The following is a 15,088-nucleotide window of genomic DNA, read 5'->3' as shown; positions in this document are numbered from 1 at the left end:
ATTCGAACGTTACTAGATTTTCAGGATGGCCCCAAATTCACTTTGTGTTGCATCCATCTTGATCTTCAATTTAGGAAATATGCTAAATATTCCTTGTATTTAGGATTCTGTCCACAGGCAGGCAGAAAAGGGACTTGAACAGAGAACACTGTCATTTACTCTAAATGCACAAAGGAGCAGATCAAATACAGAATTTTGGCGTTGGTAAATGACCTAAGAGATTAAATTAAAAGGAACAAACGGCCAAAGAGACAAAGCATGTGCCCATCATGCGACAGCTAATTTAGTCAAACATTATGTTATTTATCCGACAGAATGTGGGAATCCCAGAAAGCGCCCCGTTTAAATTTTGGCCATGTTCCCAGCACATTCCCTGCACCAGACATTTCCTGGAACGAAAAGTAGAAACCGAACGAGCTGACCGAACCAGTGGAGATGTGATAAAAGCCCGAATTCCAGCACCGGGATCCTGGCTAGGATACGGAGCCAAAGGTAGCCACAGCCAGGCCAAAGGAAAGAGAGGCTACCCGGGGCAAGTCCTTTGTGCCAAGTCGCACAAACGGGTCGTACCTCTGGACCTTACCTTCGCTGAGGTTGCGGCCAGACAGATTTAACTGGCCGCTCTTCCTCGCCGCCTTTAAGAGTCCCTGGGGTACGCAGGCACTGCAGTCTCTGCTCTCAGTGCGGAAACCCGCTCGGGTATCCCGCCCCGCTGTCCCCTTCAGCCGCGACATGTTCAAAGCCCGGGGCTCCGCAGCAGAGTCCCGCCCGTGACGCTTAACGGTGGCGCCACTGGGCCGCCCCGCCCCTATCGGGAGCGCGCGCGGCATGCGCCGGGCCTTCGCTTTCGGCGGCGCGACTCGGATGTCGTCATCGCCAGCGCCTGGGGCAGGAGGACAGAGGAGCCCTACCCGTTGCCGGTGCCGGCCTTGTGTCTTGGAATTACTTCGCTCAAGTAAGTGCGTTTAACGGGCTGAAGAACAGTGTTGAGTTTACTGTGTGTACTATTACTGAGACTGCAGTCTTTTCTTTTGTGCTCCCGCGGCGGCGAGGGTGTCAGGAAAGGATAACCTTCTCTGCGCCTCTCGCCTGGCCGGAACGTGGGCCTTGACTAAAACTTGAGACCTGGGCGCGGTCTGCAGTCTCTCTGGACCCCTGCCTGTGTTGCCGCTTGTGGTGCTGGCGCCAGATCTCCGTTCCGCGTAGCAAGTAAAACTGATTTCGGTTCTTCTGATCTCTACTCCGACTCTTAGCATTAGTGCGTCTTGATTGTTGTTGCATGGAATTTGTAGCCCAGCACAGGAGACAGTGTGAAATGGAAGGGTTGGCCACAGAGAAGGGAAGGGAAAATAAAGAAAACAGAGCTTCATAATAAATGTTGTCTCTGCCAGACAGTTGAGAGGAGCCCAATGTAAGCGCGAGCTTGAGTGTAGCGAGAAAAGCTTGCTCTTCGGCGCTCGAGAGATAGGAGTTCGAATCCCAGCTGCTTCTGTAGCGTACCAGCTGTGTAACTTTAGGCAAGTTTGCTTGACAGCTTTTAAAGTTAACTCCTTTTTCATTAATTTAGGGTTAATCATTTCTCTCTCATTCGATTTTTTAAATAATTAAGTGAAAATAAAGTTTTAAATATTGAGCGCTTGGTGGGAAAAGGAACGCCATCCAGTTCGGAATGGAAGATGAAAATTTTGTTCAAAGTCGATTATCTTGGGAAGTTAGTTTCTATCTGAAATTTAAAGCTGTAATGAGTCATTCAATATGTAATTAACAACTCATCATCTTTAGTATTGCCTTGGGTGGTAGATTTTTCTTTTGCCTCAAGTAATTGTCTTAAAACCATACATCAGGAAATACTCTTCTAAGCCCCCTCAACTAGGCTGGAGATCTTTAGGATATGTAAAAGGTAATATGACGGCCCGCTAACGAATTCTGCACCACACACAGTTTTTGCTGAGTCTCGGTTCTTGCCAACCGTAAAATTTGGCTTCTATTCCCCCACCCTCTCGATTATTTCTCTTAATTCTCTGGAGTGCTTTGCATCCAAAGTGAGCAGCATTACCAGTAATTACACTCCTAAGCAAGGAAAGGTGGTTTTGAAGCAAGGAATATAGTAGTTTTTGCAAGATTACTAATAACACCCAATAAATTGAGGGTGGAAGGGATTAAGAAACTTGCCTAAGGTCACAAGTTTCTATAACTGGTGTCACCAAGCATTTGAACCTAGCTCTCTTAACCTTTCTTGTTAATCACTATGATTTGCATAGTGGCTTTTATTTCATCATTTTCAACTGGCTTTTGTCCTGCAACCATTTTTAGGAAGACTTCAATTATGTTTTAAGAGATAATTATTAGAGAAAACTCTTATTTTCTCTTTTTTAGGGTGTAGAAGCCTACCTTTGGAGGATTAATTGCTTGAATGTAAAAATTTACAGTAGCCACCTCTCCCCCTTAAAACTCTTTCATAGCTCAGCATTTTTTTTAATTACAGGCAAGGTATAGTTTTTTGATTTATTGTGCTTTTACTTGATTTCATTATTGACATCTAATTATAGTATTATATTGAAACTTGCATTTTGTATGAGAAGCATATTCTAACTAATGGCAGAGTAATTCTGAAAAATCCATGTGACTGCACACTTGTGGTAAACTTCAATAGATATAAATTGACATGTATAAAAATTTAATAAGTATATGTCTATAGTACACCATGTATTATACCTGTGTAGCAAGTGCAGATTGAACAAGTAAAGGTGAAAATTATTACCTCAAGCAGTCAGGAAAATCATGGGTTTTGTCTCAAATTGATGTAAACTGAAAATTTATTAACTTGAACTTTATGAGAAGGTGTAGTTATGTATAGTTATATTTGTGGGAATTAGCATTGTATATACATTGTAACGTTTCCAAAAGAATACATTAAAACAAAAAAACCAATCCTTTTTCAACATGGGCATGGAAGCTAAAGTATTTGCTTTTTTTAAAAAAAAATGATTATTAAAACAATGTGAAACGTATATCCTGTACAAGGGCTGGAGACTACATAGTTATCTTTATAATAGAATTTTCCTAGCTACAATTTATTATATTCATTTTATTAAAGTATGGAAGGCTTCACTCTTCTAGCTTTGCTAAATGAAAACGGAAAATGAAGAAGTCAAATATATATTGAGCTTAAGAATTAGATCAGCCAAAGATAATGTTCTGTCTCATAACAGAAAGTAAGACTTATCAAAGTAAGGCAGAGTGGCTTGTCACTGCCACTAAAATTTAATAAGATGTTAAAACATGGCTGTGTTATTCTTATGAACACTGCTATGTGTTAGATATTGTCAGCGTTGAAAGGTTCATTTGATAAGATGAATTTATTGAGGCAGACTGAAAAATTGTGACAAAGGAAAATGGCATTAATTTGTGCACATTTTTAAGCACAATTTTTTAAATGTCATCAGGAGCTAAGTGAATTTGATTGCAGGCAAAACGTCTGGGAAGTTTTCTTTTTCTGTAAAATGGCAGATTTAGATTTAGCTTGTATTGAATCAGTATAATGTTCACCTTTCAGAATATTGCCTTATCTATGAGAACTGCTATTTTATACTAAAGTTATTTATTAAGAGAACGTTCTACTTTTTAACAGTCATTATTGACAAGCTGATGTACCTGACAGGTATTGCTTATTAAGTATTCTGAGTTGAATGTTTTATATTCTCATATACTTATTATTCAGAATTTTCTTTCTGTGTTTGTCTTTACTCTATAAATAAATTGGTTTTAATTGTCAAAATGGAGAGCAAATTATTTTGCACATGGACTGGTCATGTTTTAAATATTCAGCTTCAATGGTGCTTGTTACATGTCTTTAGTTTCCTTTGAAAATTGCATTTTGGACATTTGTTTTCTATTTAAACTTACAACTGCCAGCTTTAAAAAGTAATCAGTAAAAAAATAAATAAATAAATAAAAGTAGTCAGTAGAAAACATACTATTTCCTTGAAGGCAGTATATATTTTGCATATTTATCCATAGTTTCAACTGTGGCTTTGACTTGTATTTTATTTTTACTGGAGCTGTGTGTGGTAGTTTTTTCTGAAGACAGTGCGTTTTACTTAGATTGTTCATTTGTATATCCTTTGTATGCTCCCCTTGTTTCTCTTCTAAGTTTTGAATCAGGAAGCAGTAAATTTGTTCTAGGAGGTTTAATATTTGATATAAATGTTGTCTTCTATTTCTCTCTACTTTCAGTGTAAAAGTCCACTAGATTTAGGAAAATATTTTTACTTTTCCTCTTATAAAGAGGCTTTTACATTGCTACTGTTTTTCACATGAAGTGGAGGAAGCAGGGCTTTTTTTTTTTAAGTTTTTCTATCTTGATTACTTTTAGTGTTTTTTGTTTGCTTATAGTCTATCTGTTGAAAAGAAGAAGTTAAAACAGAGGTTTTAAAGCAGTCTTGCTTATGTCATTAAATAAGAAGCACTTATGGCATTATTTCTTTTTCTAAAATCAGCTGAAAATGTTTCCATTATCCCTGAAAAGTGAAAGTGAAAGTCACTCAGTCCTGTCCAACTCTTTGCAACCCCCTGGACTACAGTCCATGGAATTCTCCAGGCCAGAATACTGGAGTGGGTAGCCTCTCCCTTCTCCAGGGGATTTCACAACCCAGGGATTGAACCCAGGTCTCCTGAATTGTAGGTGGATTCATTATCGCTAGAGATTCTTAACTCCTAATATTTAATAGCTATTTTCTTGCTTGTTTTTCCATGATTAATGTGATCTGTGACTTAAAGTCTTAATTTTAACATTAATTGTATAGGTTTTATGATTTTATCTTAAGTAGTAAAGTAATAATGGAGATAAAATTAGGACACTAACCCTGAGAATGTACTTCATATCATTCTTTGTGTTAACAAAGACAAAATTAATACCAAATAAATGTTTTTTTTAATCATTTTAATCAAAATCCACTATTTTAATATTTGACTTTATATCATTCCTGCCAACATTAGATTTGTCTAATAGACAAATTTGCTCAATAATTATATATGGTAAATGTTGTTCTGTATGAGCAAACATCCCCAACAGCTTTAATAAGACAAGATATGACTCCTGAGACTTTATTCTTAATACCAACTTAAGTTGATAAGGGGAAAAATATTAATTTGATAGTTACAACTAATAGATTTTTATTTAAAAATTTGATTGTAAATTTGCAGATGGGATATTTATATTCACAATTGCAGTTAAGATAAATGCTAGCTTAACTTTGAAAATACCTTCAACTGTCCACTACTTTTTTTTAATCATTTTTTTCCCCACCCTTTAAAATATCACAGTTACTTATACTTATGTGATTTGAATGGTACTGTTATTGCCAGGGAGGGGTGTGGTAAAATCCTAGTGAACATTTAAATACTTGGTTCTCACAATACAAATCTGTGAAACCAGAGCTTTTGCTTTTCATCTTTCTAGAGATAACATGTTTTCCACTTGTCAATAAATTTACCTGTCATTTAATAGAGAAGAAGGCAATGGCATCCCGCTCCAGTATCGTTTTCTAGAGAATCCCATGGACAGAGAAGCATGGTGGGCTACAATCCATGGGGTCGCAGTCAGACGCGACTGAGTTACTAACATACACACACACACACACAGAGCTTTAATTTTTTTTCCATTTTAGAGCTGCTGATTTTTTTGCTTCTCTTTTGATTCCTCATTTCCTAAAAAGTTATCTTTTCCCCATCTGGTCCTTCCTTCAGAATAATTTGATCAATGTCTCCACGTGCTTTAGACTTCTGCATGAGCCAATTATGGCTTGAAACTAATAGTTGTTCATAGTTAAAAGTAGATGGAAATTGAAGGGAAAAATCATTGTGGTCTTTAGCGTTAGCATGTGTCAGAAATTCAGTTTATTTTATGTTTTTACTAATGTTTGCCTTATTATTTTTCTGATCCGTGCTTTGGTTATTTGATAGTCTGTTGCTCCAACCCATGTCAGTGTACTTTTAAAATTGATCAAGTTTATGTGTAGTTGTTTGTCTTTTGAAAATTAGAATAGTGAGTGATCTTGCTCTAAAAATAGAGACAAGTAATTGAACCCTTCCTAGGAGTTTTCCATGAAGCATTTGCATTTTATCAAAAAAGGAATGTTTGGTTTAGCTATCATCTATTTTCACATACTATTGGTAAAGTGCTACTTTAGGAACAAAGTGAATATGAAAATCTGAAATTTGTTGTCATGTTTCCTTTGCGGCACCCTCTTAAGAGAGAAAGAACAACTAATAATAGTGCACTTCACATGTTTACTACCACTTACAAAGTATTTTCGCATTTGACAGTAATGCTCTAAGGTTAGACAGAAGTATTACTGTTATTATTCATCTGTTAAAAGAAGAGGAAGTTGAACACAGACTTTTTTGTAATGGCATATTCCATTTGTTGAGTACCTGTGTGCTGGGCACTGTGGTATGTGTTTGATATCCATAATACTTTATAATCTTTTTAAAGAGAATATACCACCAAAAACCTATATTAGAATGTGAGCTCTTAAGTAAGAAACTCTTCCCACTATATAAATTAATTCTTCTGATTCATATCTTTCATGTGAATGATAAAGTAGAACTAGTTCAAGGTACTAGCCTAAAATAGGGTGGTATAAAATAGAATCCAGGTGAGGTTACTGTTTTTCAAACTAAAACTTTTTAAATTGTAGAGTAGGAATAATAGTTGATATTTTTTTCTAAGCATTTGTATTAATATTCTCCTTTCATTCAAAAGACAACCCAGTGAGGTTGGCTTTATTTTTCAAATGAGGAAATTGAAGCACAAAGTAATAAGCCAGAGATTGCAATATCTTAATTGGTGGCAGAGTTCCTTTGATTTGACTCTAGGCCTGCATTGTTAATCCACTGATCAGTTCAGTTATGTTCAGTCACTCAGTCGTGTCCAACTCTTTTCGACCCCATGAACCGCAGCCCGCCAGGCCTTCCTGTCCATCACCAACTCCCGGAGTTTACTCAAACTCATTTCCGTCGAGTTGGTGATGCCATCCAGCCATCTCATCCTCTGTCTCCACCTTCTCCTCCTGCCCCCAATCCCTCTCAGCATCAGGGTCTTTTCCAATGAGTCAACTCTTCACATGAGGTGGCCAAAGTATTGGAGTTTAAGCTTCAGCATCAGTCCTTCCAATGAACCTTTTAAACGTGAGGATTAAAGGGCATTTCAAAAGCATACAGTTAATGTGGATCTTCGAATTACTGAGTTGAGTACGTTTTGCTCTAACTGCTCTTCCCTCCATCTTAATCATAACAAATCTTTGAAAAATGAAATGAAAAATACAGATTTTTGCCTACAGTTTCGAAGTACTCTGTCAGTCTTATAATGTGGATATGGAATGTTTGCTATTGACAGACAACATAAATTAAAACAAGTATTTGGAAGTAAGTAGACTTTTCCTATTTTGGTGTGTGTCTGTCCATCCATTTGTCCATCCCTAATGCTAACATGTCCTTTAGTCTCTGAAAAGGGAGCATGGGATTTACAATTTTGACTTGAAAATAGTAATCATTATACAATTATCTAATTTATTGAATTAGAAATAAAAGAAAAATTCAGTTGTATAATTTTTAGAAGCAGAAAAACAAAATAGATTTGTAGGTAAGTTTGTTTGGTTTTTTAAGTTTTTAACTTTAGTTTGTGAGCAGCAATTTATTTCCTATGTTTTTCTTAGTGCTTTCTGTAGCTATAGGGGGAAAATGTATAGCAAAATAGTTTGAGTTTCTCAACCAAACTTTCTTGTAAATCTAACAAATGCCTTCATTCACCAAGCTTTTGTTGAATGGATTGTGTAAGGCATAAAGTTTCTAGCACATTTGTTGTTCAGTTGCCAAATTGTGTCCAGCTTTTTTGCAACCCCATGGACTGCAGCACTCCAGGCCTCCCTGTCCCTCTCTGTCTCCTGGAATTTGCCCAAGTTCATGTCCATTGAATCGGTGATTATATCCAATCATCTCATCTTCTGCCACCCTCTTTGCCTTTTGCCTTCAATCTTTCCCAGCATCAGGGTCTTTTCCAGTGAGTCAGCTATTCACATCAGGTAGCCAAAGTATTGGAGCATCAGTCCTTCCAATGTGTATTCAGGGTTGACTTCCTTTGGGATTGACTGATTTGATCTCCTTGTTGTCCAGGGGACATAGACAATACTCAGTAAGTTTTTTTCAAATGTTTACTTTGTTCCAGTAAAATATTGCTGGATATCAGAAACACAGAGATAAATACATTGTCTTCCCTCTCCTCAAAAAGTGTATTTGCTAGAGGGAAAGAGCTGCTTAACAACTAATTTGGTAAAAAAACCTGTTGCTAAAAAAAAAAAAAAAAAGACCTGTTGCTTGTGCAGATTTGCAACATTATGTCAAATTTGAGGGCTCTAAAGTCTTCTCAAATAGTATAAACAAAGCCTGGCTAGTAGTAACCGGTAACTTACCCAACTGGGAGCATGGTGTCCAGTGGATAAAGTTATTATACATAGTTGTGGCTATTGTAATGGCAACCCACTCCAGTACTCTTGCCTAGAAAACCCCATGGACGGAGGAGCTTGGTGCAGGCTACTGTCCGTGGGGTTGCAAAGAATCGGGCACGACTGAGCGACTTCACTTTCTCTTTCTTTTATGTTTTAATTGAAGAATTTCCGTCTAAACACATGAAGCCTTTTCCTTTGAACTATCTTCACTGTGGTTCTTTTTTTTTTTACTGCAGTTCTTTTTTCCAGTTTTATTGCCGTATAATTGACATACAGCACTGTATAAGTGTACAGCATAAAAGTTTACTTACATATATCTTGAAATGATTACCACAAGTTGGTTAATATCCATCATCTCATATAGATGGGAGATAAACTTTTCCTTGTGATAAGAATGCTTAGAATTTACTCTCTTAGCAACTTTCATGAATATCATGCATTGTTAAGTATACTTATGTCATACATCCCTAGTAATTATTTGTCTTATAACTGGAAGTTTTTATCAGTTGACCACCTTTTTCCAATTCTCCTTCCTCTCACTCCCACCTTTGATAGCCACAAATCTTATCTCTCTCTTCTTATTTTATGAATTTGGTTTTGTTTCTTTGTTTTTTCAGATATAACTTGTTTATCTATTCATCCATCAGTGGACACTTCCCATGTCTTGTCTATTGTATATAATGCTGCTATAAACATGGGGATACAGATATCACAACATGGTGTTTATGTTTCCATAGTGGCTGCAACAGTTTACATTCTTACCAGTAGTGCACAAGGGTCTCCTTTTCGCCACATCCTCTTTAATTTCTGCTATCTTTTGCCTATTTGATGCTAGTCAAAACAGATATGAGGTGTTCTAACAGATATGAGGTGTTTTGGAGTGTTCTGTATTATTTTAGATACTAATCCTTTATCAGATATATGGTTTGTAAATATTTTCTCCCATTCTGTAGGTTGTCTCTTCATTTTATTGATGGTTTTCTTTGCCATACAGAAGCTTTTGAGTTTGATGTAGTCCCACCTGTTTATTTCTAATCTTGTTGCTTATGCTTTAGATGTCCAGAGTATCATTCCTAAGACCTACATCAGGGTATTTCTTTTTCCTGTGTTTTCTTCTAGTAGTTTCATTGTTTCAGGTGTTACATTTAAGCCTTTAGTCCATTCAAATAAACTTTTCTGAGTGGTATAGATAGGGGTCTAGTGTCATTCTTTTATACATGAGCTCTTTTAGAACCCTAATACTGGAAAGAACTAAAAGCTTGTTCTTTATGACTGAGAGGATTTTATTGTTTTTGATAATTTCCATAAAGTATTTTGTAATATTCTTTGAGAGACTTTCTTTCCAAAATCAAGCACCACTGTAAATTTGTCTTAGTGGTGTGGTGGTAGTAAAAGCTTCCCACCTGTGAGCAATAGGACCCTATTATCGGGAGTCTTATTTTTCATGTTTCAAAAATATATCAGAAATCATGCACTGCAATATGCATGTATAGGCCAAACATGACTAATAGGCCATAACATGACTAGAAAGGCCAAAAGGACAGGTTGCTTTTTGCTTTAGATTAGAAATAGCATTAACCATTAGTAAGATTGGTGAAAGTGAAAGTTAGCTCAGTTGTGTCTGACTCTTTGTGATCCCATGGACTGTAGCCCAACGGGCTCCTCTGTCCATGGAATTCTCCAGGCAAGAGTACTGGAGTCTTAGGTTACCATTTCCTTCTCCAGGGGATCTTCCCGACCAAGGGATTGAACCCAGGTCTCCTGCATTGCAGGCAGATTCTTTTACCGTTTAAGCCATATTCATCAATCAAATGGAACTGGAAACCTTCCCAAACTCACTCCCAAAAACAAGCTGTGGCTCTTCCCTCTTCATGCTTCTTTCACTTCAGTTCCCACATGATGCTGAAAGGATCTTTTTACCAGTCTCTCTGTGAAATATAAGTTGTAAAGCATTTAATCAACAAAGGAAAAGGGTCTTTCTATTTTCCTTGAAAGCTTCGAACTTGTTCTCACCATTAAGATTCTAATTGGCTATTTCCTTTGCTCGGATTGCTCTTCCCCCAGAAATTCAAATGGCTTGCTTCCTCATTTTAACAAAGTCTCAGCTCAGATAACACCTCCCCCACCTTCTATCATGTTTTGTTTTAATATATATTTATTTTTTATTTGTTTTTCTGCGCCGGGTCTTAGTTGCGGCATGTAGGACGTCTGATTTTGTTGCCACAAGCGGGGTTTAGTTGCAGCTTCTGGGATTAAGTTCCCTGACCAGAGATCAAACCCTGGCCCCTGCGTTTACAAGAGTGGAGTCTTAGCTGCTGAAGCTTCAGGGAGGTCCTATCCTGGTTTATTTTCACCACAGCACATTACTCTCTTCTGTCTTTGTTTTTGTTTATTGAGAGTTTGCCATACTGAAGCTGGAGTTTCATGAGATCAGAAACATTGTCTAATTTTTTCCTTGCTGTATTTCTAGGGGCTGGGAGAATCCTGAAACATACTATTTGAAGGAATTTGTGAGTTTGTTTGTTTTTGTTAACATTTTCATGATCCTTGGGTTAAAGTAAATAAGACAGGCATGATACTTGTCTCCAGGTTTTGTACTTTTTTTTGACATGAAAGTCTCTCAGTCGCGTCCGACTCTGCAAATTCTCCAGGCCAGAATACTGGAGTGGGCAGCCTGTTCCCTTCTCCAGGGGATTTTCCCACCCCAAGGATCAAACCCAGGTCCCCTGCATTGCAAACAGATTCTTTTCCAGCTGGAGTTATGTTTCATTGGGAGCCTAAATGAGTCTAAAAGTGATATAAAATTAGTATATATTGGATATATCTGTTATTTGCTTTCATATATTAGTTATTTGCCTTTAGCTATTTCATTTCTATGGAAAACAGACAATAATAGCACAAGGTAATTACGTATTCAACCTATCAGACCTAACAGGATCTTCAAAATTATAATTCAACTCCTTACTCAGCTTCTGACCAAAGTAGGTTCTTAAAAGTGAAGTGAAATTTCCTCAAGTCACACTTAATTAATAGCAACGTAGTATTTTATCTTAAGCCAGTCTTCTGGCTCTAAGTCCACTATTGTTTTTAGCTGCTAGATAATTTGAAAATAAAATACTCAGGAATCCTCCTTATTAGAATTCTTTTTTGCCACTCTGTTTCACTGTCTGGAAGCACCATCTATCTGTATGTCCAGTAAGTTTTTATGTATAACTTGACTTCTGATGATTTAAGAGATTTATCTTGTCACAGAACTATATGGTTGTTTGGTTGGTTTGTTTGTTTTGGCCTGAATTTGTAATTTTAATCATATAATGTGTCAAACATACAGAAAACTGTGGAATAATAGAAAAGATTTCTATGTATCCACTGCAAAGAATAAAAAGATGTTAACAGTAAAAAAAAAAAAAAAAAGGACAACCATGAACCCAGTCCTTGTATTCATTTGTCCTTTTGTCATAGAACATTGTAGCATGCCTTGGTACATGGTAGCCACTTCTAATGAGAGTTAAACTTGTCAGGTGACAAAACTGAAACAATTTAGCAAGGAGTTTAATGCCATTTATTCAAGGGAAAACAATCCATGGATTGGGGGAATACAGTGCCTGACAAGCATGGAGCACTCATCCCAAGGGATTCTGAGCAAGAGGGTTTTATAGAAATGAGAAGAGACATTGGCCAGGAGGTGGAGAATTTCCTTATAAGCTAGCAGATCTTATTTTCTAGGACGAAGAAAGCTAGCTAAAACTGAGTTGGAAGATTGCGAATTTGTATGTTAGTTTTCCTTAACAGGTGTTTCCTGTAAGTGCAGGCCGACTTGGGTTTAGATTTGTTGCATGGACCAGGTCACTGTGGCAGCCTCCATTTTGTAGGTACTGATATAGTGATTAACTGATTAACTTTATCAAACAAGAATCTGTATTTGGCAGTTACATAGGTACTATTCAAAATAAGAAAATTACTTGACATGTTTTATATTAACAGATAGACATTAATGAATAACATGCAATTAGTTGTAATTAGTAATTTCGCCAGACTTATGGTCAACTTACCATTCCCTTTGTATAAGAGGTAGAAGAAATGGCTTAACTGGTGAGTAAACCTAGCCAGTTGGCTCTACATCCAAATCTCAGTAACTTTAGTTTCTAATCTCTCACAAATCACACTCTCAATTGCATTATTCCATAGACGTATTTACTATCAAAAATAATCTGTAAGGCCTCAGATTTTGGCCTCCAGGCGTATTTAGATCAAGTAATTATTTAATAATTGTCAGAATAAATGACACTTATTTAATTAACATTTATTTGTGCGTGTGTTCAACACATTTATTGGGCATTGGCTGTGTGACAGACATTGTGCTAGATCCTAAACTGACCCAGGAAACTTGGGAGCTTTTGGCAGGGGAATACTTGTCAATGTAACAAATATTTTTTGCCTCTGTCCTTGAGTGGAGAGAAGGAAACCTTAACTCTGCTTGAGGAAGTTTCCTCACTAGGTGAGGAAAGCCTTATGAAGGATAACAGATAAAATGAGGGAGGTCATTAATAATTTGTGGAAAGGCACAGCGAATTAAAAGATTTTGTCAGGTTTGGGGAACTGCAAGTCTTTAGATAACACTGTATGAAAGTGGGAGAATAGTTCACATAGGGTTGAAAAATTAGGCAAAGATCTTTTTATGATCAAAATTACTTTAAGCAAGAAATGCATGTAAAGGGAGTTTTTCTGTAGAAATTTTAGATAACATACTTGAACATATTTGGATTCTGTAAAATATTCTTTAAAAAAGTGAATTTGTTAAAGCACTAGTGAGTGTAACAATATATCTTTTTCTGAAGATTTTAGTGCCAAAGCAAACTCGTTGCAAATTTAGTATTACAAGGATGTGTGTATATAGTAAAGAGAAAATTTTATAGTAGTGGGGAGGAAAATCTTGATAGCTAGGGTTAAATTTCATTAAACCAGATCTGTAGAAGATACTCTGTACAAAGAAATACCGTGGGCATTTTAAATAAGAATAGTTGCTTAAGTGTGCAGTTTTTGTCGGGGAGTGGAGGCGTGCTTTAAAAAAAAAGAAAAAAGTTAATGCCTTCCACCGTTCTCCTCTTTTTAGGAAGGGGAACAAACAGGAGCGGAGAGAGATGGAGATAAGGCCTTTCACTAGACAGCAGCCCCTTCTCGCGTATTTTCCGGTTGCGAGCATGGCTCGCTGGGCCGGCAGGGGCGGAGCCGACGGTGACGCACCCGTGCGCCGCAAGGCATTGTGGGAAGCTCGGGCCGCGAGTGAGGTGGTTGGAGGCGAGGTGGGGGCGGCCGTTTGTTTTCTCGTGGGCTGGAACTCGCGCGTTCTCTTCCTTCCCCGCGGCGAGCGGCGGGGCGGAGAAACGGCGGCGACGGCAGCAGGAGCAGCTGTAGCTTCGGACACCGTGCTGTGCCTTTTCCGGCGAATGGTTCCTCTTCCCCCTCCCTCTCACTGTTTGTTGTGTCTTTGGTGTGTTAAAGCAGGAGCGAGACCGCGAGCAGCGCCATGAGCAACACCACCATCGTCCCCAGCACTGCGGGCCCGGGCCCCAGCGGCGGGCCGGGGGGCGGCGGCGGCGGCGGCGGAGGCGGCGGCACCGAGGTAATCCAGGTGACTAATGTCTCCCCGAGCGCTAGCTCTGAGCAGATGCGGACCCTCTTCGGTTTCCTAGGCAAGATCGACGAACTGCGCCTCTTCCCGCCTGAGTGAGTATCGTCCACCATCACGGTTTTTGCTAACTCCTCCCCAGCCTGGGCCTACCCATAGCGTTTCCTGCAGGCCCTTGTCTCTGCCTCCCTGGGCTAGGCTGCTTCAGTTGAGGTTGGCTATTGGGTTTACTTATGAAAGAAATCTGTGCATTAGACCTATTGATGCAAAGAGGCAGGGCCAGGGTTTGGGGGTTTAGGAGACAACTGGCTTCTAATCTTGGTTGGTTTTTTTTTTCTCTTTAAATTGTACCTGCGTGGTCATTAAAAACAAGACAAACTCCATTTTATGTATCTTGTATAGGTTAATCTCTCAAAAAAAAAAAAAAAAACCAATCGTTTGAATTCTTTGAAAAGTAATAAAAATTTTCGTTTCTGTGTTATTTTTTATATTGAACTTTATAAACTGTTCAGTTACTGCTAAATATTGTTAAGTGATTCTGGCCCATTGAATATAATTCAGTTAGCACTCTTGACATTCAGTGAGCCTGAGTACTTTTTAAAATGAGAAGAGTTACAGCTGAAATCTCATATTTCCCTTCGTTTAAATAACGTACACATTTTTTATATTCTAGAATTGTTCTTCAGAAGGAATTTTTTAGAACGTTAAATTTTTTAAATTTGGGGTGTACGGGTTTTTGTTTTTATCCTGTTGTCTTACATTTCTTATTTTTATCACAGATGTGTTAAATGAGTGCAATAATTGTAAGAAATGAAGCTATAACAAGATGTGATAAATACTAGAGCAAAAATTTGAAATAATAAAATAGTCCAGTGCTCCTTGGGAAGAGTGAAAATTCAGATTTTACTGTCAGTGGGTACTCAGTTCCAGCTGTACCATAAGTTTTTTGTGA

At 37.8% G+C, this 15,088-nt stretch overlaps 2 protein-coding genes across 9 annotated transcripts in view; one reads left to right on the top strand and one right to left on the bottom strand.

Annotated features, from left to right (window-relative positions):
• The window catches only part of LRRC40 (leucine rich repeat containing 40), a 38,105-nt gene extending 37,319 nt beyond the window's left edge, over positions 1 to 786 (bottom strand). The window contains exon 1 of one of the 2 annotated variants that reach the window (XM_043460986.1): positions 584 to 786. In XM_043460986.1, the coding sequence (XP_043316921.1) occupies positions 584 to 734 (151 nt within the window). In that variant the 5' untranslated portion in view covers positions 735 to 786. The remainder of the gene's footprint in view (positions 1 to 583) is intronic. The other variant, XM_043460985.1, reaches the window with a different exon arrangement.
• Positions 787 to 830: 44 nt separating this feature from the next.
• Positions 831 to 15,088, top strand: part of SRSF11 (serine and arginine rich splicing factor 11) — a 49,723-nt gene continuing 35,465 nt past the window's right edge. For 4 of the 7 annotated variants that reach the window (XM_043460991.1, XM_043460990.1, XM_043460989.1 and 1 more), the window contains exons 1-2: positions 831 to 955; positions 14,013 to 14,234. In XM_043460991.1, the coding sequence (XP_043316926.1) occupies positions 14,035 to 14,234 (200 nt within the window). In that variant the 5' untranslated portion in view covers positions 831 to 955; positions 14,013 to 14,034. Of the gene's footprint in view, positions 956 to 14,009; positions 14,235 to 15,088 lie in introns of all 7 variants that reach the window. The other 3 variants (XM_043460993.1, XM_043460995.1, XM_043460992.1) reach the window with 3 other exon arrangements.

The sequence above is a fragment of the Cervus canadensis genome, chromosome 2 (assembly GCF_019320065.1).
Source record: "Cervus canadensis isolate Bull #8, Minnesota chromosome 2, ASM1932006v1, whole genome shotgun sequence".
NCBI classification, from domain to species: Eukaryota; Metazoa; Chordata; class Mammalia; order Artiodactyla; family Cervidae; genus Cervus; species Cervus canadensis.
This window is presented reverse-complemented; position numbering and strand designations above follow the sequence as displayed.